Raw genomic sequence first — 24,732 nt, forward strand, 5'->3', positions numbered from 1 at the left:
AACACTTTACAATTAGGGTCCCTTAATTAACATTAGTTAATGCATTTTTAGACAATAACTAATGTTTAAGTAACATTACAATAATTCATATAATTGCTTTTCCAACATTTATTAATATATTAATTAACATGAGTTAATGCATTAGCTAATGCATTAGTTAATGCATAACCAGACAGTAACTAATGATCTGGTAAAATTATATATATAGGCCTATATAGGGTTAGAGTTTGCTAACTTAGCATTTATAATTTCTTAGTTAAGTATTACTTAACCTTAATTAACCATTACTTCATGTTTTTTGGACCCTTATTGTAAAGTGTAGCACACGTATCCCTTAACTAAGAAATTATACATGCTTAAGTTCCCCCCTCTTAACCTTTATTAACCATTACTGATTGCTTTCTGGACCCTTATTGTAAAGTGTAGCACATATGTCCCTTAACTAAGAAATTATAAATGCGTAAGTTACAACACCCCCCCCCCCCCCCCCCCCCCGCCCCCTAACCTTTATTAACCATTACTGAATGCTTTTTGGACCTTTATTGTAAAGTGTAGCACACGTATCCCTTAACTAAGAAATTATAAATGCTTAAGTTACCCCCCCCCACCCCCCACCCCCCTTAACCTTTATTAACCATTACTGAAGCCTTTTTGGACCCTTATTGTAAAGTGTAGCACATGTGTCCCTTAACTAAGAAATTATACATGCTAAAGTTAACTAACTCTAACCCTATATAGGCCTATATTTTTTTTTTAATTTTACCAAATTATTAGTTACTGTCTGGTTATGCATTAACGAATGCATTAACAAATGCATTAACGAATGCATTAACTAATGCATTAACTCATGTTAATTAATATATTAATAAATGTTAGATAAGCAATTATTGTAATTATTGTAATGTTACTTAAACATTAGTTATTGTCTTAAAATGCATTAACTAATGCATTAATTCATGTTAATTAATATATTAATAAATGTTAGATAAGGGATGAAATGAATTATTGTCATGTTACTTAAACATGAGTTACTGTCTAAAAATGCATTAACTAATGTTAATTTGGGGCCCTTATTGTAAAGTGTTACCGACTCATATATACTTAAGGGAGTTGCCCGTTTTGAAAATATTTGAATTTTAAATTTTTGAAAGTAGGCCCCCTACGGATTGGCCCCGTGTTCCGTTAACTGATGGTCAATGACTTGGAACCCGTATGAAAACTTCTCATAATTTCCCCTCACCTCTGGAAAATGGGGTCAGGGGGTAGCTTCTGGAGCTTGTTGGAGGTCACGTCCAACCTCTTGAGCTTCTGCAGGCCCGCAAAAGTGCCCTCGGGGATGTAGCTGAGCATGTTATGGTCCAAGTTGAGTGTGTGGAGGCTTGACATTCTCTGGATAGCCACCCAAGGGACGCTCTCCAGGTTGTTGTAGGACAGATCCAACTCTTCAAGGGCCGTCAGGTCGTTGAAAGCGCCGATCTGGATGTGCGTGAGCTGGTTGTTGTTGAGGATTAGGTGGTGCAGCTTTGACATGCCGCTGAAAGTGTCGTTGGTGATTCGCGTTAGCCGGTTGCTGTCCAAGTGGAGCGCCCGTAGGTTCTCCAGGTCCTTAAAGGCGTGTGGCACGATAGTCCCGATGGTGTTTCGGGAAAGCGTCAGGTCCACTAGCTTAGTCATGTTGGCGAAATCCTTGCGTTTGACGCTGGTGACAAAGTTATCCCCCAGCCGCATTTCAACCGTGTGCCGGTCGATGTTGGGAGGCACGAACAGAAGCCCCTTTTTGTCGCACAACGTGGCCAAATTGGGGTTGAGCACCTGGCACACGCAACGCTTTGGGCAGACTTGAACCTTGTGGGCTTTGACAGCCGCACAGAGGACCATCAGATAAAGCAGGAGGATCTCCATTGGACTTGTCATTCACGTGGTTACGCCTGCAAAGATAAGGAAGAAAGAAACACAGATAGAAGGAAATGGTTTATCGAGCAGAGACTGCGCAGCGCTGTCATCGCTATTAAACATTCATTTGTCTTGCTGGGGGAATTCGCCCCTTTCAAGACGGAGACGCTTTTGAGCCTGAAGCGCTTTACAACTCGATTGTAAATAGAATCATCGGCTCAGCACTGTGTCCAAATTGTAAGCAGGGGGTCAGCAAACGATGAATGCGGTGCAAATTAGACGTGGAACTAATTAGTCACCTGCAGACTTCACAGAGCCGCGTGACTGCTTTGTGTTGTATGATTTTTGGGAGCTGTTGAGCACCGTTTTTTTAAAAAGCGTCATTTTACCCCGTAGTGTGTTGTCGGGGCCAACTAGACATAAATGTACAACCGAACTCGTATTTCATGTTCCATGAAATTGTATTAATTTATTCCCTAGAGTCGATTCTCTTCATTTTCTGGCATTTCGCTTGGCTGTACTGCTTCCAGTCATTGTTGTTTTTTGTCAAATCACATTTCCATCTCTAGAGCATGTGCCGCCATGTCAGTGTAATCCACCCCGGGCCTTCATTATCAGTAGTGCTGGCCCGTGTAACCTAAACTATTAGTAATGGCCCTCGTCAGCATTGTTCCGTCACGATGGAACAATCAGAAAGCTGTTGTCTCTTCCTCTTCCAAATAAAACAAGATGTGTTTGCTTAAGCCCTGTTTGCAGATCGACTAAAAAACACCCGGAGCTTGACTTTTCGATATTTCACACAGCAACGTCTGAAGGAGAAAAAAAAAGCAGCTTTGATGATAATGCGAAAGCGGTTTATGTCGCGCCAATCCTGCTTTTCAGACTTTATTCCCTTTTACGCAGTTTCTATGAAAATTGCTGCATCGGGACGAGAAACTTGAGTGGAAACTTAACAGGCTTATAAAATACTCATCAGACGGTGACAATTGCTATTAACACAACATGACAGGATAGAAGAATCAAGTGTTGAACTTCACTGTTTTCGTTTTCTGTGATGTCGCCGATTCTGCGGCACTACTTGGCGTACCGCACGCATGCTATTTTTAGACCGTGACGTCGCATCGTAAAGCAGAAGTAAAGCCGAAGAGGGACATTATAGACCCGCCCTCGCATAGACACAACTTAATTTGTGCTACTTTTCTCCGGTAATCTTTCAAAAACGAACTTGCCGATCACGCATTGCTTTTTTGGAACTTGTAGAATCGACTCTAGACATTACGACACATGAAGGATGTTTTCTTCATATGTTTCCGGAAACCAAAAACTCGGGAGGAAAAAATGTGAAGACCGAATCAACTTGCGCGGACTTTATTAACACCAGCTCGGTGAATCAATTCACACTTCATATGCAGTAAACATTTTGTTGGGTTGGCATGGTCTTTCAGAGGACAAAGAGGTAAGCCATTTTTATATTTTCAACTTGTTCTTTTAGCATAACGTTGTGCCGTACTGATTCTGTCTGACATTGAATGACCTGAAAAGAATTACAATGGTATCTGACTGCCACTGTTACCGTTTCTGTTTATATGTATATATATATATATATATATATATATATATATATTAGGGCTGTCAAAATTATCGCGTTAATGCGTGGTAATTTTTTTAATTAATCACGTTAAAATATTTGACGCAATTAACGCACATGTCCCACTCAGACAGTATTCTGCCTTTTGGTAAGTTTTACAGCAAGGCTTTTTGTGCTGTCTAACAGCGAACTCTTGTGGTCGCTTTGCGACATGGTTTATTGTTTTCGTGCCAGTTCAATATGGCTGCAAGACGTCTCGGGCTGACGCCTACGTTGTAATGTTGTGCTTATATGATCCTTGGACAAGATTTTTACGACGGTCTAAAGAGGACAATGGTTTGAGGCCATTTTATTAATAAATCAGATGAAAAAGGAAGAAGTCTGATTATTAAGGCGTCGTTCACTAGCTGTCTAGCTTTGGAAAAAGTAGACGCTTCGGCGTGAGGACAGCATAGACAGATTTAAATGACAGTAGAGTGAAATGCCCACTACAGTCCTTATGTACCGTATGTTGAATGTATATATCCATCTTGTGTCTTATCTTTCCATTCCAACAATTTATTTTACAGAATATATATATAATTTACAGAAAAATATGGCATATTTTATAGATGGTTTCAATTGTGATTAATTGCGATTAATTACGATTAATTCATTTTTAAGCTGTAATTAACTCGATTAAAAATTTTAATCGTTTGACAGCCCTAATATATATACATATACATATATATACATATATATATATATATATATATATATATATATATATATATATATATATATATATATATATATATATATATATATATATATATATACACTCACCGGCCACTTTATTAGGTGCACCATGCTAGTAACAGGTTGGACCCCCTTTTGCCTCAGAACTGCCTCAATTCTTCGTGGCATAGATTCAACAAGGTGCTGGAAGAATTCCTCCGAGAGTTTGGTCCATATTGACATGATGGCATCACACAGTTGGTGCAGATTTGTCGGCTGCACATCCATGATGCGAATCTCCCGTTCCACCACATCCCAAAGATGCTCTGTTGGATTGAGATCTGGTGACTGTGGAGGCCATTTGAGTACAGTGAACTCATTGTCATGTTCAAGAAACCAGTCTGAGATGATTCCAGCTTTATGACATGGCGCCTTATCCTGCTGAAAGTAGCCATCAGAAGTTGGGTACATTGTGGCCATAAAGGGATGGACATGGTCAGCAACAATACTCAGGTAGGCTGCGGTGTTCCAACGATGCTCAATTGGTACCAAGGGGCCCAAAGAGTGCCAAGAAAATATTCCCCACACCATTACACAACCACCTCCAGCCTGAACCGTTGATACAAGGCAGGATGGATCCATGCTTTCATGTTGTTGACGCCAAATTCTGACCCTACTATCCGAATGTCGCAGCAGAAATCGAGACTCATCAGATCAGGCAACGTTTTTCCAATCTTCTATTGTCCAATTTTGATGAGCTTGTGCAAATTGTAGCCTCAGTTTCCTGTTCTTAGCTGAAAGGAGTGGCACCCTGCGTGGTCTTCTGCTGCTGTAGCCCATCTGCCTCAAAGTTCGACGTACTGTGCGTTCAGAGATGCTCTTCTGCCTACCTTGGTTGTAACGGGTGGTTATTTGAGTCACTGTTGCCTTTCTATCAGCTCGAACCAGTCTAGCCATTTTCCTCTGACCTCTGGCATCAACAAGGCATTTCCGCCCACAGAACTGTCGCTCACTGGATATTTTTTCTTTTTCGGACCATTCTCTGTAAACCCTAGAGATGGTTGTGCGTGAAAATCCCAGTAGATCAGCAGTTTCTGAAATACTCAGACCAGCCCTTCTGGCACCAACAACCATGCCACGTTCAAAGTCACTCAAATCACCTTTCTTCCCCATACTGATGCTCGGTTTGAACTGCAGGAGATTGTCTTAAACCATGTCTACATGCCTAAACGCACTGAGTTGCCGCCATGTGATTGGTTGATTAGAAATTAAGTGTTAACGAGCAGTTGGACAGGTGTGCCTAATAAAGTGGCTGGTGAGTGTGTATATATACATATATATATATATATATATATATATATACAGTATATAAACAACTTTAGTAACAGGGAAGTGTAAATATATTATAGAATTAAGATTTGTTATCAATGAAAAAATTAAAGTGTTTGTTGGCTGTCACTGAGTAGCACTTGCGACCGCTACTCAAAGCTAACTAAATTACCCCCAAGAACGGTCAGAGACGTAGGACAACCAGTGGATATATAAGAAAGACAGGGCTGATGTGAAGAAAAATAGTCGTGTAAAAACTGTCAAAGACGATTTCTCTTTTCTCAGGTTCTTTTATTCTCGTGGATAAGCAGGAAGTGGACGGCACACAATTCTACAGAAAACAGAAAATGTCAAAGTACATTTATTGAGGAAATCAAGTGGCCGGCCAGGACATTCCACCGATATGACCTATGTGGAAGTACCCCGACCCCCCTTCTCATCCCGTATAAAGAAAGTCAGATTACAATCACAGCATTATATGGACATAATGTAATGTCAGTCTGGCTGTTGGGGGTTGAAGAGTTCTCTGACCAGCACAAAGAGATAATTAAGTCCAGATGGTATGTGGTAGAAACAAAGAACACTGTGTTTTAGGTTGTTCGCAGAAAGAGTATATATCTGGTTAAATATATGAGTAAATATGCATACAAGAGTATAATAGTACGTGAGTATATATGTGCATCTGTTCAGATGGTAAAGGATAGCTTGTTGAAACAGGAGAATGTCATTGTCAGTCACGTCTATAAAAAAGCTAAGGCTATGCTTAGGTCGGCTTGTTTTTTTCATCTTTTTCAGCCTTCGACACTCAAGCCATCTCTTTAACTGAACATTTTATGTTCTTCCACATCTTTGCCAGTGAATTTGGCACCTGGCACATCATTTTCAGAGAGAATTGGTAGGTTTAGCTCTGTAAACATCTCCTTCGTACACAATTTCCATTCATTTCCTATTAGGGACGAACGGTGGCTTGTCCCTACTTAGCAACAGTAGCTAATGTCATGAATATTAATGAGCGGAAGTGACGTACGCCATTCGAAAGGCACTTATGTTCGCAAGCCCGCCTACAAACGCCGATCCCCCCTTTCTGATTCGCTAATGCCGCCCCTTTTATGTTTGCGTACTTGGAGTGGGAACCTCTTGGCATAGGCGGATCTACTATTCAGGTGAAGTAGGCGATCGCCTTAGGCCCCCAACCAGTAGGGGGGCCCCCAACCAGACCCAAAGTTCTATTTTGGTTTCATCTGACCATAACACATTCTCCCAGTCCTCTTCTGGATCATCTAAATGCTTTCTAGCGAACCGCAGACGGGCCTGGACGTGTACTGGCTTCAGCAGGGGGACACGTCTGGCAGTGCAGGATTTGAGTCTCTGGCGGCGCACTGTGTTACTGATAGTAGCCTTTGTTACTGTGGTCCCAGCTCTCTGTAGGTCATTCACTAGGTCCCCCCGTGTGGTTCTGGGATTTTTGATCACCGTTCTTGTTATCATTTTTGATGCCACGGGGTGAGATCTTGCATGGAGCCCCAGATCGAGGGAGATCATCAGTGGTCTTTCATGCCCTCCATTTTCCAATAATTGCTCCCACAGTTGATTTCTTTACACCAAGCGTTTTACCTATTGCAGATTCAGTCTTCCCAGCCTGGTGCAGGTCCACAATTTTATCTCTGGTGTCCTTCGACAGCTCTTTGGTCTAGGCCAGGGTTCACTAAATCCTGACCTCGGTGCCATCTATCCTGTCGTGTTTTCCACGTCTCTCTCCCCTAACCGACCTGAATCAAATGATTATGTCATCAGCGACCTCTCCAGAAGCCTGATAATGATCCTGATTATTTGATTCAGGTGTATTGGAGGAAGGAGACATGGAAAACACAACAGGAAAAGTGGCTGCGAGGTCCGGATTTTGTGAACCCTGTCCTAGGCCATAGTGGAGTTTGGAGTGTGACTGACTGAGGTTGTGGACAGGTGTCTTTTATACCGATAATGAGTTAAAACAGGTAATACAGTTAACGAGTGGAGCCCCGTTCGAAGAAGTTAGACCTCTTGGACAGCCAGAAATCTTGCTTGTTTGTAAGTGACCAAATACTTATTTTCCACTGTAATTTGGAAATAAATTCTTTAAAAATCAAACAATGTGATTTTCAGTTTTTTTTCCCACAATCTGTTTCTCATGGTTGAGGTTTACCCATGTTGACAGGCCTCTCTAGTCTTTTCAAGTAGGAGAACTTGCACAATTGGTGGTTGACTAAATACTTATTTGCCCCACTGAATATCACCATTTCGATATTTTGTCACACCCCTATTGCGTACACAGGGATGAAAGTCTGAAGTGTCCATCCCGGGGGCTGATCGGAATTAGACGGTTATCCCCCAGGATCGCGCGGCCAAAAAGACGGGATGATTCGGGCCCGGTGTCTCTGCGACGATGTGCTCTGCCGCGCCATTGATTTTTGTCTCTCTCTCCACTCTTACTTATGACACAGTTGAAATGAGGGATAAGGAGAGATCCATTTGATAAATCCCGAGACCTTGTCGGAGGGGATGGAGCGTAAAGTGGGGATCGTATAGTGACTGTCAAGAGCTGAAATTTGGAGTCATTTTTCTGTCTGATATGCCAGGGGTTTTCAACCCAGTCCTCAAGGCACACTGTGGGTCCTGGTTTTTGTTCCAGCCGATCCAGCAGAGACAGTTGAACCAATGAGGCTTCTGCTAAAACAAGCCACACCTGACTGCAATCAACTGATTGCACTTGTAAAACACCAGATTGGGGAAAAAGTGTTGTCATCTTGTTTGGTAAGAATGAAATCCTGCACCCACAGTGTGCCTTAGTGGAATAGGTTGGGAACCCCTGTGATATGCCACCAAAGTGAAGACCAATCCAATCAAATTCTGAGAACAAGAGATCCCTATCCCACAACTGCAGTAAAAATCTACAGACTAACCTTTAAATACAGATGAGAAAGGTCTGATTTATGATTATGGCTGGGTGGTTTGCTCGTAATGCCTCCATTGTCGGCACTGCGTCTTGACAGCGTGGATAAAAGTCTGGCCTCAGCACGAAGCCCCGCCAAATGAATACTGCCGTTATTCCATAAGCCAACATGTGTCTAATAACTTCGACATTCCGGGCAGGAAGAAAACATCAGGCGGGATGGCGGCGTTTCAGGAGGGTCGTCGACCGCGGTTACACTTTGACAGGCGAGGAAAATGTCGGACAGAAGGAGGTCAGATTTGAAATGCGCCGTGATGATGATGATAACGGAGAAATGATACTGGCGCAGCAAGCCTGCTGGGTATGACAAATCTTATGAGTGCTGCTGATCAAGCTGCAGTGAGGAGACACCCTCGCACAAAAATTATCATGACGTGCGAATGTTGAGGCGTCCTCATGGAGTTGAAAAGAGAAAGCTAGAAATGCCTGTCAGTCCATGTTTCCAGATCCAAGATCAGGTCATTAACTTACGTAAAAGTAATGTCTTCATGAGGAGAAAGTACAAGAGTAGAAGGTTTTTACAGTCTAGGATCTCACCGGACCATCTAAATGAAAACATTTCAGATGCAATAAGTGTTTTTGGCTGAGAAATTAAAAAAGCTCATCACGCTAAACCATCAGCAGAGAGTCATCCCGAAGAGACCGAAGCATACTTACAATTGTATTATTACACCTGCCAAATTTTTTATTTGCCAGGGGTGTATATTCATGAGGATTTTATTTAATTGTATAAACAGTACTATGCTCTGTTGGTTCGGATTGATAATGATCTGAGATGGAGAAGTTTGCTGTTTTTAGGATTTTCGTGATTGAAGTTCATGGTGATGAGGATTTGACATATATAGGTTCCTGTAAATAAGGATTTAAGATTGAAAAGATCATTGTTATTAGAATCCAGGTTAATATTGATGAGAATCTGATGTACGGCAGTTGTTGATGAGGATCTAAGGTAAAAATTAGGGTTGTTCCGATCATGTTTTTTTGCTCCCGATCCGATCGTTTTAGTTTGAATATCTGCCGATCCCGATATTTCCCGATCTGATTGCTTTTTTTTGCTCCCGATTCAATTCCAATCATTCCCGATCATTTTTCCCGATCATATACATTTTGGCAATGCAATAAGAAAAAGATGAATAAAAGTCGGACGAATATATACATTCAACATACAGTACATAAGTACTGTATTTGTTTATTATGACAATAAATCCTCAAGATGGCATTTACATTATTAACATTCTTTCTGTGAAAGGGATCCACGGATAGAAAGACTTGTAATTCTTAAAGGATAAATGTGACTTTGTATATTGTGACTAAATATTGCCATCTAGTGTATTTGATGAGCTCTCAGTAAATGATACTGTAGCCATTTAACTGTTCTGCCCAAATGCATGATTGAAGTGCAACCATGACTGTGCGTAGTGGTACCAATTGATATATCTTCTCTGCGTTGGGAAATAACATAGGGTCTTAAGAGAAAGATCAATTACTACCTTTCTTCCCCATATTGCTTCCCACGATATTTCTAATCGTAGGGAGAGGGATTGTAAGGCTTTAGCCAATTAAAAAAAGGCTCCAAAGGCTGCCAAAATTCACTCTACTCATTTTACGCTGCCTTTTAGCTCTATATATTGGTAAAACGGTGCCATTACAGATTGAACACGACAAAGCGTGAGTGGGTCATGCAGCAAATGCATTAATTGCATTAAATATTTTAACGTGATAATTTAAAAAAAAAAAAAAGTAATTACCTCCGTTAACGGGATAAATTTGATAACCCTACCTTAAGCCCAAACTAAAGACTCTGGATGAGTGTAACATATTATGTCTGTAATGTTAAATACAATTAGAAAACGATTTAATAAAAAAAAAAAAAAAAAAAATTTAAAAAGGCATGTCCGATGTTTTTTTGCCGATTCCGATACTTTGAAAATGAAGTGATCGGACCCGATCGATCGGCATCTCTAGTAGAAATTGAAGGAAAAGAGTACATTTTTCCTTGTTACAGGTTGTTTAATTCTTATAACGAGCAGGAGATGATGACACAGAATTCAGGAATTTAAAAAAAAAAAAAAAAAATTTACACTTAAAGACAGACAAGACACAGAGACACATACCGGTACCGGGACACATACCTCCCAGTGCCTACCCTTTTTCTTCCCCTGAACTTGGGGAGGTTAATTCCCTCCCCAGACTTGCTTGGAATGTGCAACCCCCACCCCTGATCAGATAACATACACTGGCAAGAGGACAAAGAGCCTGTTTGAAAATGGAAGAAAAGCAATGTGGCTGCTCCCAGGTATGATTATTGTGAATAAAAGGAAATATATTTCTACTAAATGTATATACAGTGAGGAGCATAAGTATTTGCACCCCTTGTGATTTTGCACGTTCACCCACTTAGAAAATAGGTCGAGGTCTGAAATTTCAATCATAGATGCATTTTCACTTCCAAAGACATAATCTAATAAGAAAAAAAATCCGAAACTGACATTGTATGATTTTTCAATAATGTAATTTACTGGGGTTCATAAGTATTTGTACCCCTGAAAAATCTGTGCTAATATTTAGTGCAGAAGCCATTTTTTGCTATTACAGAATTCAGATGCTTTCTGTAGTTCTTCACCAGGTTTTCACATATGGAAACAAGGATTTTGGCCTATTCCTCCACACAAATCTTCTCTCGATCTGTCAGGTTTTGGGGCTGTTGTTGAGAAACACCAAGTTTCAGCTCCATCCGAAGATTTTCTATTGGATTGAGGTCTGGAGACTGGCTAGGCCACTCCAGAACCTTGATATGCTTTTTATGCAGCCACTAATTGATCAGCTTGGCTGTGTGCTTTGGATCATTGTCATGTTGGAAGATCCAGCCACGCTTATCTTCAAGTCTGTGACTAAGGGAAGGAGGTTCTGGCTCAAAATCTGACGATACATTTCACCATTCATCCTCTGCTTTATACAGTACAGTCGTCCTGTCCCTTTTGCCGAAAAGCAGCCCCAAAGCATGCGGTTTCCACCCCTGTACTGCACAGTGGGGATGGTGTTCTTGGCATTTCACTCATCCTTCTTTTTGTCCCACACACGACAAGTGAAGTTTTTCTAATTTGGTCTCATCTGACCACATGAATTTCTCCCATGACCCCTCTGCATCATTCAGATGGTCCCTGGCAAACTTCAGACGGGCCTTCACATGTATTGGCTTCAACAGGGGAACCTTCTTAACAATGTATGATTTTAAACTTGCACCGTAGTGTTCTACTGACAGTAGCCTTTGAAACTGTGCATCCAGCTTCTTCCGGGGCATTGACCAGCTCCTGCCGTGTAGTTCTAGCCTGAGCCCTCACTTTTGTCATCATGAGTGATGCCCCACGAGGAGAGATTTTACATGTAGCCCCAGTCTGAGGTAGATTATCAGTCATGTTTAGCCTTTTCCATTTTCTAACAATTGCTGCAACTGTTGAATTATTCTCATAAATCTGCTTTCTATATTCCCATAGCCTTTTCCGGCTTTGTGGAGCTGAACATTTTTTTTCTCTGGTGTATTTCAAAAGCTCTCTGGTCTTGCCCGTGGTAGCAGTTGGATTATGACTGACTGTGGGGTGCACAAGTGACAATAAAGAGCTCAAACGGGTGGTGGGTGGGTGGTTACTCATGGGGTATAGGTGGACTTTTTTAAAGGTAGATTGACAACCCTTTGAATGTCATAATTATTGCTGATTCTCAGGGGTGCAAATTCTTAACCCTAAAACCAATAAATTACAAATAAATTATAGAAAAATCATACAATGTGAGATCCGGATTTTTTTTTTTTTTTTAAATAAATTATGTCTCTATAAGTGGAAATGCATCTATGATTGAAATTTCAGACCTCTACCTATTTTCTAGGTGGGTGAACTTGCAACATCACAAGGGGTGCAATACTTCTGCTCCTCACTGTATACTCTGATGCAATGTTTAGTTATCAATGGTCTATACAGGATGTCTATGGATCAGGATATGAAGAATTGAAGTTTATATGGATATAGGATTGGAGGTACAGCAGTTCAGGTTGCTGAGGATCCAATGTATAACAATTAATGTTAATGAGAATCTGAGGCACAAAAGCCAATGTTGGTGAGGATCTGAGGTAAAAATGTTAGATGCAAAGTTCAGTAATCAATGGTCTATGGAGGATGTCTGTGGATCAGAATCTGAAGCATTGAAGTTTACGTGGATGTAGGATCTGAGGTACAGCAGTTTAAGTTGCTGAAGATCTTGGGTAGGGTTGTGCTCAATACCATGACGAAAACTAGACCATATTTTGCCCGACCTAAGTCAAGTGAAGATCAAGACTTCTGGAAGTCAAAGCCAACACAGTGACCGAAACGAGACAAAGACTGAGTCTTTTTGGTGTCGAGTCCCAGACCAGACCAGAGTCTTCACGATATAGTCTTGAACCAAAACTCGAATGTACAATGCTTATGTAAGGTACAAAAGATCTGGAACTGAGGTATAGAAGTTCATATTTCTGAGGATTTAGGTCAGTGTTGTGCTCAAGACCACAACCAAAACCAGACAAAGTCTTGCCCGAAACAAGAGATCAATGAGTCAAGATCAAGACTTTTAGAGACCGAAACGAGACAAAGACTGAGTCTTTTTCTGTGTCAAACCAAAGACCAGACCAGATAGTTTAAAATTTTGTCTTGAAGCAAAACCGGAATTGAGTGTACAACTCTAATGTAGGGTATTAAAATCTCAGAGAATTATAGTTTCGTTCCCCCTATGATTTATCCGTACTCGTTAATCAAAAGCTTCAGTCTCCACTGACGTTGATGAGAAGTATCTTGTTTTTAACGAGTATCTCAAGTGTATATGCTGTCATTAATGTGGAGCCAAGTTCTACGTTGACGCTGATGAGGTGAATATTTGTGTTAATGAAGAGAGAGCGGTATGTGTTGAGCACACGTCCATGTTGTTTGCTTCTCTGACTCTGACTGACGAGGCCTTTGTGGATGCGCAATGAGGCAGAGCCGACCTGCAACTTCCAGGCTCAAATTGCGCTCAAGACGTAATATTGATTCACTGGGTGGAGAATGAGGCTTTTTGGCTCTCTCTCTCCGCCTTCTTCCCGTAGAAAAACAAGCCGAACGTGACGCGAATGGTTGCCACTGAATCCCCCTGACCGCCAAAACAGGACAGGAGATATTCACAGCCGCCCCCCCTTATTTGCATTTAATTACAGGCGTTCCGCTGGGATTTGCATAACAGGTTGCACTCATCAGGTACGCGAACAAATAAGCAGATAATCAATCAGCGGGTTCATCAATCACGCGCTTCATCTTTTAAATGTCACACCGCCACCCAAAAGTCATTATCCTGCACATTGGGCACGCTCATTTCGCTCCAGATAAGCCTGACAAACTGAAAAAAAGACACCGCACTGACCGTCATCTCCTGCCCAGTCAATCACATGTTGCTTTACTACCTCCCAGCTTGTCTTCGCGCCCCCGGAGAACACAACAGACTGACAGCGCACGCCCACACGTGCGCGCCAGTGGGTGGATAGCTGCCTAATAGAGGCAGCTCGCCACACAACCCCCCAGCTATGGAAACAGACGACTGCAGAATAGCAGCGGTGTACAGTAGCAGAGAATATATACGCTCTCCCATGGGTGGCCTTCTCCGAGAAGAAAAAGCCTGGCGTTGCGCGACTCGCCTTACGACCGGGGGGCGAGGTGGAAATGTTTTCCGCTGGTGCAGCTTGTGTCTCAAAAGACTCGGCTAGCTCGGGAATCTAGGGAAGGCTACGCGAGGTGAAAAAGATTGTCATAGGATTGATTTTTCCATCCAATCTGCTCAAAAAACGTCAGGCCGAGAGTTGTAAAATCGCAAATTCAAAATAATTTACAAATAAACCCTCACCTGAAAAACTTTTAGTTAAGGAATTGTATTGTAAAATTGTGTTTGAGGCAGAGGTTGCGCTAGACATTTTCGTTGTCTGTCATTTTGACTGACAGGGTCATAAAAATCCGGTCATAATCTATTTTTACCCGTCAGTTAAATTTTTAAAATGATAATAATGACATATTCAATAGTATTTAGTTTTCATTCATTTTTAATTAATATTCTGTCCGAACAAGTTTAACAGAAAATCCACACCGTGCCATCACACATTAAGCAGATGAATATTTAACTTTTTTTTCCCCACAGTGACAAAAACAGCTGACTGTGGCCCCAGTAGGTAGGCTACATATGGAACAATGAAATTAACAGTTCACCTGCTATGGCCTGAACGCAGTCTCACACCTTCCTCCTGGTGCGCATGGACTTGAATGGCGTACCGCAAGCAACACGTCACTTCCGCTCATTAATATTCATGACATTAGCTACTGTTGCTAAGTAGGGACAAGCCACCGTTTGTACTTAATAGGAAATGAATGGAAATCGTGTACGAAGGAGATGTTTACAGCGCTAAATCTACCAATTCTCTCTGAAAATGATGTGCCTGGTGCCAAATTGACTGGCAAAGATGTGGAAGAACATTAAAATGTTCAGTTAAAGAAATGGCTTTATTGTCGAAGGCTGAAAAAGACGAAAAAACGAGCCGACCTAAGCATAGCTTTAGCTTTTTTATCGACGCGACTGACAATGACATTCTCCTTTTTCAACAAGCTATCCTTTACCATCAGTCCTGTCTTTCTTATATATCCTCTGGTTGTCCTACGTCTCTTACCGTTTTTGGGGGTAATTTAGTTAGCTTTGTGTAGCGATCGCAAATGCTACTCAGTGACAGCCAACGAACACTTTTAATTTTTTCATTGATAACACATCTTAAACGGTAACAGTGGCAGTCAGATACCATTGTAATTCTTTTCAGGTCATTCATTGTCAGACAGAAGCAGTACGGCACAACGTTACGCAAAAAAAATAAGTTAAAAATATAAAAATGGCTTACCTCTTTGTCCTCTGAAAGACCATGCCAACCCAACATAATGTTTACTGCATATGAAACGTGAATGGATTCGCCGAGCTGGTGTTAAAAGTCCGCGCAAGTTCATTCGGTCTTCACATTTTTTTCCTCCCGAGTTTTTGGTTCCGGAAATGTATGAAGAAAACATCATTCATCTGTCGTAATGTCTAGAGTCGTTTCTATAAGTTCCAAAAAAGCAATGCGTGATCGGCATGTTCGTTTTTGAAAGACTACCGGAGAAAAGTAGCAATTTTTACGTTGGGTCTATGCGAGGGCGGGTCTATAATGTCCCACTTCGGCTTTACTTCCGCTTTACGATGCGACGTCACGGTCTAAAAATAGCCTGCGTGCGGTACGCCTGGGATTGCTGCAGAGGATATTGTCATGAGCTTTTGGACTTTTGCCTCGGACAGACGACTTCTCATGGCCGTTTTGCTGTTGTTCTGGAGGCTGAATCTGCGCTCTGCGACCACACTTTTTTTTCACCTCTTTTATCAACACCATCGTCGTTTTGGGGCTTTTTGAAGAAACTCCGGACACTCAGTTGCCTTGACTTTTTTCCGAGTGAGGCCAACAACGTCGTGCATCAAGAGAGACAATAGCTAATTAATATGCTCACTCGCCACCCTGTGGTCTGGGGTGTGAATTGCAACCTGTCAAAATGACAGATGGACTTCAGTTTTTTCTGTCACTGTTTAAAAAAAACGGTCAACGACGGACAATATTCGGTTAACGCGACCCCTGGTTTGAGGGTGCTTTTATCAACAGACAGATCACAAGAATTGAGAAAATAGCTCAAGTTCTCCTGTCTCCGCCTTCCCCTCTCTTCTCTGACTGGATATCCGCCCTGTGCTCCGTCGCGGGTTGCTGGCTGGGCGCCGGTGTATCGGCTGGGTGATGCCTGCACCGGCGGGGGACCCTGCCCTGGGCTTGGTGGGCCGCTGGGGGTCCCGTGACGTGCCGTGCCGGTTGGGAGGCTGCGACTGTGGCTCGTGGTCTGGGTGGGCGGGCAGTGGTGGGGGTAGGCGTGGGGTTGGTGGTGCATCCCCTCTTGCCATCCCTGAAGGCCGGTTGATGGGTGCGCGGGTGACCCGGGGGACCACCCTGGATCCCGGGGAGGGGGGAGCTGGCTCCTTTGCTGGGCTGCGGGAGGAGGGATGGGCTGCGCTTGAAGACCCAGAAGACCAAATGAACCATCATTCATTTCTTCAAGAAGCTTCATTTGGCCATCACTGCTCCCATGGGGAGACAGTCAACCTCCGCTGCCACCTGCTGTCAACACTGTTGTTTTCCAACATGCCTCTTAGCATGCATTGCAGCATTACAGATGTAAATAACAATCAATTCATGTTCTGTGCTAAATATTTCTTCAGTTGCTGTTTCAGTTGTTTCATTAATTGCTATTTATGGTATTTGGTAACACTTTATTTGAAAGCGGCGACATGACATGACACTGCCATGAGCATTAATGAATGCTTATGACAGACATTTTATCAAATTATCAAATTTTTAAATGAATGTAAACTATCCGAGCTGGACATAAATGGAGTCAGTGACATAATTTTATGCATTACTCTTAATAACATCTGTCATAAGCATTCAGTCATGCCCAAATAAAGTGTTACTTATTAACCCAAATAAATCAGCAAATAAGCTGCACTGGACTATAAGCCGCAGGATTCAAAATTAAGTATAAAAAGTAGCGGCTTATAGTCCTGCTAAATGCAATACACCAATATTCGATAAATGATAAAAATCAGGGTGAGAAGTTCTTCATTTAAATAAGGATGTTTGTTTAAGATGTTTTCATGGCTTCTATGGCCATTTTATCCATTTTTTAAAATCTTGATTTTCCTCAAATTTGAAGCAGTAAAAATGAGTTTCCTTCGCCAATTCTATTCTGCTTGCAAAAAACAAATGAAATTTCAATGCTTACGAAGAAATGGCCAGGCCAAGAGTCATGCACGAGGCGGAACATAAGGGGAATGCTAAAATAATAAATAATTTGTTAACGACCGCAATCTGGCTTTTGCCTTTTGACACATCAATATGCCTGTCTACTCTATTGACTAATCCAAGTAGAGATTTGGCGCCCTTTAGTGATTGGCCGCCATTACTGGGGTGTTTGTACACCTATAGCATCCCAGCGTCAGTTAATGTAAACAGTAACGTTAGGTGCTTTTGACTGTGTGCTTCGGGCGGTGACATAGTTGGACAGCTTGTATTCTGTTCTGTTCTACTCTATTCTTAAGTCTATTCTGCATAATATGTGGCTAAACGCTAGCAAACGAGGCAACAAAAGCAAATGCATTGAAAGCATCATACAGTACCTCATGCCGAACTGTATTGCTAAAGACAAGAAACTTTTCACGATTGGAGATGAACTCGTTATGCTTGTGACTAAGGATGTTTGCCGTCAAGTTTTAGGAGAGGCCACTGTTGAAAAAGGTTGATTCAGCGTATGGTGAGTTACATTTTCCCTGCACTTAATGTTTGTTTTTAGCCGTGTCGTGTTATTTTATATTTACTGTAATTTTCTGCCACAAGTTACCGGTCCGTGAAAAAAAGGCCCACATCACATCGGTTCATGGTGCAAAAAAGGTTGGGGGTTTGCGGCCTTAACGGGGGCATGGTTGGCCGAGGGGAGGGTCAAACAGAATAGTATGATGATGCGCATAGTGTTTAAGTGTTAAAATATACCCACATACCCCTGCCGCACCGGGTGTATGTTGGGGAGGGTCAAACAGAAAGGTAAGATTATGCTAAAAACTGGAATATAGTTTTTAAGTTTTAAAGGGATCTACGGATAGAAAGATTTGTAGTTCTTAAAAGATAAACGTTATTATGAGTTAAGATAATTTGATATTAAAACCCCCCTCTGGATGGTATCGTTTATACAATTTGTCAAATTAGTTTAGCTACCGGATGTAGGTCGCCATTGTTGTTGATGTCGCAGGGCGGTGACGTCTCATGGTTACGCCTTCCAGAGTATGACTCTAGCGACGTAAACATGTCATCTGTTCAACCCTTTAAATTTGAACCGGAGAGGAACATTAATGAGCATGACAGCAATGTCAATATTTCACAAAAAGAACAGCAAAAGCAAAATGAACGGGAAAGACCGGATGAGATGAGAGTAGGAAGAAAAAAAAAACGGTGTTCTGCGAGTTCTCGAGTTTTGCGGGTTAGCAAATTTACACAGTTTAATGTTATGCTAACTCTGATGTAGGTCGGACTTTCAGCAGCAAAATTAGTGGTGTGTTCCCCACCTGAACGAATTGACATCTTTTTACATTACTTACAGTGGCCGGCCGAAAAAAAAAAAAACTTCTGATATCCCTCCTCTTTGAAGGGGGTGGAGAATGCGGCATGTTATCAAAATGTTGTATTTCTCTCAGGGCTGTGAGTGCGCGTGTGTGTGGGTAAGGGGTGAAGTGGGGGCAGGTCATCAGCCAATCAAACATGCATTTAAGGGAAAAAATGGCAAGCGAAAAGGGATAAATGTAAGTCTGAACTTAATGAAAACAACTGACTTAGTAAGAGTAGAATCAGTTCTTTCCTTACAACATATTTTGGAAGACAGTCTAAAATTACCAATATACTGTAACTGAAGTCATTATATAATGCAAATAAGGTTGCTAGAAAGTTGTTGGGGTCAATTTGAGCATCCTAAAACGTTGGTAGTGTTATGTCCCTGCCGTCCCTTTGCAAACCTACGCCCTTGGCTATATGCCAGGTGGCTGGATGGTGGCACCCATAGTTCATAAATGATAAAAATGTGGAAGAGAAGTCAGTTTGTCTGAATTAAAAAGATATAAAGCCAAACGTGCCTTTCTGCTTTTTTGGCCATTTTCTTATCTTGACTTTCCTCAATTTTGAAATAGTAAAAAAAAAAAAAAAAAACTGATGACTTTGCCAATTCTAATCCGATTCCATATATCTTAGCAGTTTCAGAATGCTCGTGAAAAGCCCAGAGAGAACAGCCGAAAATCTCATTTTTCAATTTCTGACCGGAGTGTCCTGTTTCGGCCGAATGGCTCATAAACGAGCAGTTTGTACTTTGCTGAATGCATGGTACACCACAGGATATTTGCTCAGGATAATCTTTCAAAGACATCCAATAATCTAGCCGTTGCTGACTTGAATCAGAAGTGACAGAAAATGCTCAAATTTGGCTCAATTATCAATACGTGTGCACCCCGGAGCACAGGGGGATCACTCTGGATAATTCTTCAGAGCCGTCCGATAATCAGGCATTTGCTGACTCAGGTGGAGAGCACCCAAAAAATCTCAAATTTGGCCTTAATGAGGAGCAAGGTGGCTGTAAAATGGCTCCAGCAACGCAGTTTATGCAAGTGACCCAACATGGATACCGCGCGTCCGCCTGCCTCACACTTCTGTATGCGCTGTGACGCTGAATGCGATAACTCTTGGGTGACAGCAGCGATGCCATGGAAACACTGGAAACGTCACATTAATAAGGGGAGCGTGAGGGGGAGGTGAGATGCAATCAGGGGGTGGGGGGGGGCTCATTTTCAAGATCCCCTAATGACATTTATAACAAAGAATCCCTTGAGGAGAGAGCACCCGGACAATTTAGTCACGGATAACAAATGAGGTTCTGCTTTAAAGCCCCCCGAACATTGTCAGGGTGCTATTACTTGCTAATGGTGAGAGACAGCCATTGACACTAATGCTGCTGATGCTTCCGTTGCATCAATTTCTTGTTGTGAGCCGGCCAAGCCCGCAGGTATTGTTCCGCTCGCCCTTGGCAGGATTAGCCAAAAAACAACCAATTAACCAACTGAGCCAACCATAACACATTACCATGGAAATTTATAATCCTTGCCAAGGAAGAATGCATCAAATATATCGAGTTATCTTGAACTCAATTTGACCAATGGAAAATGGACCGGACATGTGAGTTAATGTCAAACTATGGAAGCGTATTCCTGCCATTTATTTAAAAAAAAAAAAAAAAAAAAAAGAAGGCCAGTACCATGTTTTTACATGATAATTATATGATACTTATCATGAAAAATTTCACATGATAATTTTATGATAATTATGTGAAAACGTGATCATTATCATGTAAAAACGTGATCATTATCATGTAACATCACGTTGTTACATGATGATTATCACATTTTTACATGATAATATGTAAAAACGAGATTATTATCATCTAAAAATGTGAAAACTGTCATGACATTTATACACAAAAACTCAAGTTTTGGCATATTATCATGTAAAAACGTGATAACTATCATGTAAAAATGTGAAATCTAGCATCACGTTTTTATACAAAAATTATCACGTTTTTACATATTATCATGTAAAAATGTGATAACTATCTTGTTAAAACGTGAAATCTAGCATGTTTTTACACAAAAATTATCAAGTTTTTACTTGACAATATGTAAAACGTGATAATTTTTGTGTAAAAACGTCATGATAATTATGTAAAAACGTCAAATCTAGCATGACGTTTTTACACAAAAATTATCACATTTTTACATATTATCATGGAAAAACATAATTATCATGTAAAAATGTGAAAACTATCATGACATTTTTACACAGAATTATCACGTTTTTACATAAAATGTAAAAACGTGATAATCATCATGTAACAACGTGATTTGTTACATGATAATTATCACGTTTTTACATGACAAAATGTAAAAATGTGATAATTTTTGTGTATATATTTCGTGATAATTGTCATGTAAAAACATGATAGGTATCATGTAAAAACCTGAAATCTAGCATGATGTTTTTATGCAAAAATCATCACGTTGTACTTAGCAATTATCAAGTTTTGGCATAACATGTAAAAACGTGATAATTTTTGTGTAAAAATGTTATGATAATTATCATGTAAAAATGTGAAAACTATCATGTAAAAACGTGAAATCTAGCATGATGCTTTTACACAAAAATTATCACGTGTTTACATGATAATTATCATGTTTTTGAATGAAAGCTTTCAATGTATCACTTTGAAACATTGAAAGCGGAAACTGCGGTGTCGCGTTTTACAGGATATCACGTATTCACATAAACGTTGTCACGTTTTTACACAAAAGATTATGTTTTTACATGTCAATTATCACGTTTTTACATGTTAAAAATACCACATTACTAGGGCTGTCAAACGATTAAAATTTTTAATCGAGTTAATTACAGCTTAAAAATTAATCGTAATTAATCGCAATTCAAACCATCTGTAAAATATGCCATATTTTTCTGTAAATTATTGGTGGAATGAAAAAATAAGACACAAGACGGATATATACATTCAACATACGGTACATAAGTTCTGTATTTGTTTATCAAAACAATAAATCAACAAGATGGCATTAACATTACTAACATTCTCTTAAAGCGATCCATGGATAGAAAAAGTTGTAGTTCTTAAAAGATAAATGTTAGTACAAGTTATAGAAATGTTATATTAAAACCCCTCTTAATGTTTTCGTTTTATTAAAATTTAAAAAATTTTTTTCATCAACCATTGTTGATGTCATTACACCATAATCACTCCTCAAACCCATAAAATCATTTGGACCCAGGCGCCAGCAGAGCGCGCCAAACAACAAAAAACAGGTAACAAGTAACAAGCAGACATTACACTGCTGTCATTTTAATCTGAGCGGGGCATGTGCATTAATTGCGTCAAATATTTTAACGTGATTAATCAAAAAAATTAATTACCGCCCGTTAACGCGATAATTTTGACAGCCCTACACATTACATGATAGTTTTCACGTTTTTATCTCATATGAAAACGTTATTTGGTTAGGGCAGTGCTTCTCAATTATTTTCTGTTACGCCCCCCCAAGGAAGACTTAAATGTTTCGCGCCCCCCCAAACTCTACCGCCACTGTAAATAGTATCATTTGTCTATAATATTACTATTATAAGTACGCCTCTGCCTCACATTGTCATTTTTTTCTATTACAGAAAATAACAGATCAACTTATAAAGTATAACTTTATCAACATTGTTTTTGTTTGTAACAGAAAAGACTTAACGCACATCAATTTGCCTGAATTAAAAAAACAACAAAAAAGTCACATCCAAACTGTAAAAATACTCAAGGTACATTTTTAACATTTAATATTGAAAAATAAAATAAGTAAATAATAACAAATTCAAATTGATTAGAAACATTAACTCATGAGGACAATATGCCAAAAAAAATTGACCGAAAAAACAAAACCGAATAGAAGGGAAAAAGAGTGTCTTCGGACATATATAACACTGACAAAGCGGGACGATTATTGGCAATATTCGGCACGTTTTCGCTGAAAAACAACCAAGCGGCGTATCAATGAGATTGGGGTCTAATGTCTTTAAGTGGCGTCTTAATTGATTTGGCTTCCGGCTGTCCGCTATAATCATTTTCAGACACAGTAAACAGTGGTCTTTCTTCACCTACCACTGTATTAAATGTCAAAGCCAAAAGGCAAACGGCCCGAAAAAAGCGCATTCTCGGCGGCCGAGGGAGAACCGTGGGTGTCGGCGGTCGTCGTGACGATCCCAAGCCGAAAATGGCACGTCTCGGGCGGACACGAGAGAACCGCAGAGGACAGTGGCTCTCTGCGCGAGTCCGGCCGGAAAACAGCTTTCGAAAACGGCGCAAAGCTCTTCATATCTCTCGTCTGTATGCTCTTGCTTACTTCAAAAATACTGCGCGCACTTTAAAAATGAGAGCGCCACTGCCACCCACTGAGTGGATGCGCAAGTGCACTTCATTCTAGTATGGCAAAAAAAAAAGAAAAAAAAAAAAAAGCATGTTCCCCGAGGTCACATGCGCCACCCCTGGCATCGCTCTGCGCCCCCCTGGGGGGGGCGCGCCCCACTATTTGAGAAGTACTGGGTTAGGGTTAAATAATTTTTTTTAAATAACTAAAAACTGAAAAATAAGCCAATATTTGCTCAAAAAAGGGGAATTTGGACAACTTTTAAGTCAAAAATGTCTCTAAACAATAAATCGACTTTCTAAATAAAGTGGACTCTCATGATACGAGCACCTCACCTGACAAATGTTCGCGATATGACCATCGTCACGAAAGCCAGCACAGCCTATCCCTCCTCCCGTAGCCCAGCAAAGCGGTCGTCGTCATCCCCCTGGGATACAGGGTGGTCCCCCGGGCCATCCGCGCCCCCATCAACCGGGCTTCAGGGATGGGATAAGGGGGGCGTGCCACCACCCCCTACCCCAACCGGCACGGCACATCGCGGGACCCCCAAACGACCCGCCAAGCCCAGTGAGACTTGACTTCTGGCACTCTTGTTTCTTTCCCTCCACCATGACAAAGCACTCACAAGGGGAAAACAGTTTGAGCTTCCTCTCTTTGAAAGACCAGCGTCCGCCACTGCAGCCCTGTTCGGAAGACATAACGATCCTCCGAAAGGGACTCATAATGTGGCCAGAGACAAAAATGCGTTCGACAGCCCTGTTCTAAAGTGACAGTACTCTTCCTTGAATACAATTTGCGTCAACCCTACCCACCTCTGATTGCCGTGATATGCTGCAATGCAACACAATGCTCTGATAAATTTTTGTTTCTTTGCGTTTCAGGTGGGGGATGGCATCTCATATGCAATTTCTGTGGCAGCTGCAATTTCGCTGCTTTGACTGGATGTCAAGGTATCATCATCTGTGTGTCTGTGTGTGTGTGCGCGTCATACTAAGCAGACCCCTGTGCATCAAGAGAAGTGCTGTTCATCAGCATTTACAAGTCTCCCCTGCCATTTTGCAAGTGTTTTCCTTCGCACGGCATCCGAGCGGGAAGCCAGAGGCCCGATAGGCTGACGAACAGCAAACAAGCACACAAACACCCTCATATTTTCCGACAATGTCTCGAATAAGAAGGAGACGGAGCTCAAACGCTCATCTGCATTCCGCCGCCGCGCTTGTACGATCGCACCCCTGATGTGAGGGGAGGGAGGGGGCTTATGACCTGGGATTTTCTCGTAGAGAAACCTTGAAAAGCACTCCGGAATATCAATACACATTCTCAATCGCCCATTTAATTCCTGGCGGGCGAGCAGCGTGGATGATTTTATGTATAGAAGGAGTGAAAGGAAAATAAGTTCAATCCCTTCCCACGTATGCAGACAAAAGCATCTAACAGCTCGTCTTTGTCGCGTTTTGCGGGAAAACGAGGACAAGCTAAATTGAAAGTGAGCACAACGCATCCTTGTTAAAGTAGGTTTTGAACAAACAACAGAAAAATAGAGAAAGTTGGCCATTTTGGT

At 41.1% G+C, this 24,732-nt stretch overlaps 1 protein-coding gene across 2 annotated transcripts in view; it reads right to left on the minus strand.

Moving 5' to 3' along the window:
- Window positions 1-24,732, minus strand: part of lrfn5b (leucine rich repeat and fibronectin type III domain containing 5b) — a 71,622-nt gene that overhangs the window by 32,348 nt on the left and 14,542 nt on the right. For both annotated transcript variants that reach the window (XM_057822764.1, XM_057822765.1), the window contains exon 2: window positions 1,241-1,928. In XM_057822764.1, the coding sequence (XP_057678747.1) occupies window positions 1,241-1,914 (674 nt within the window). In that variant the 5' untranslated portion in view covers window positions 1,915-1,928. The remainder of the gene's footprint in view (window positions 1-1,240; window positions 1,929-24,732) is intronic.

The sequence above is a fragment of the Corythoichthys intestinalis genome, chromosome 19 (assembly GCF_030265065.1).
Source record: "Corythoichthys intestinalis isolate RoL2023-P3 chromosome 19, ASM3026506v1, whole genome shotgun sequence".
Taxonomy (NCBI): Eukaryota; Metazoa; Chordata; class Actinopteri; order Syngnathiformes; family Syngnathidae; genus Corythoichthys; species Corythoichthys intestinalis.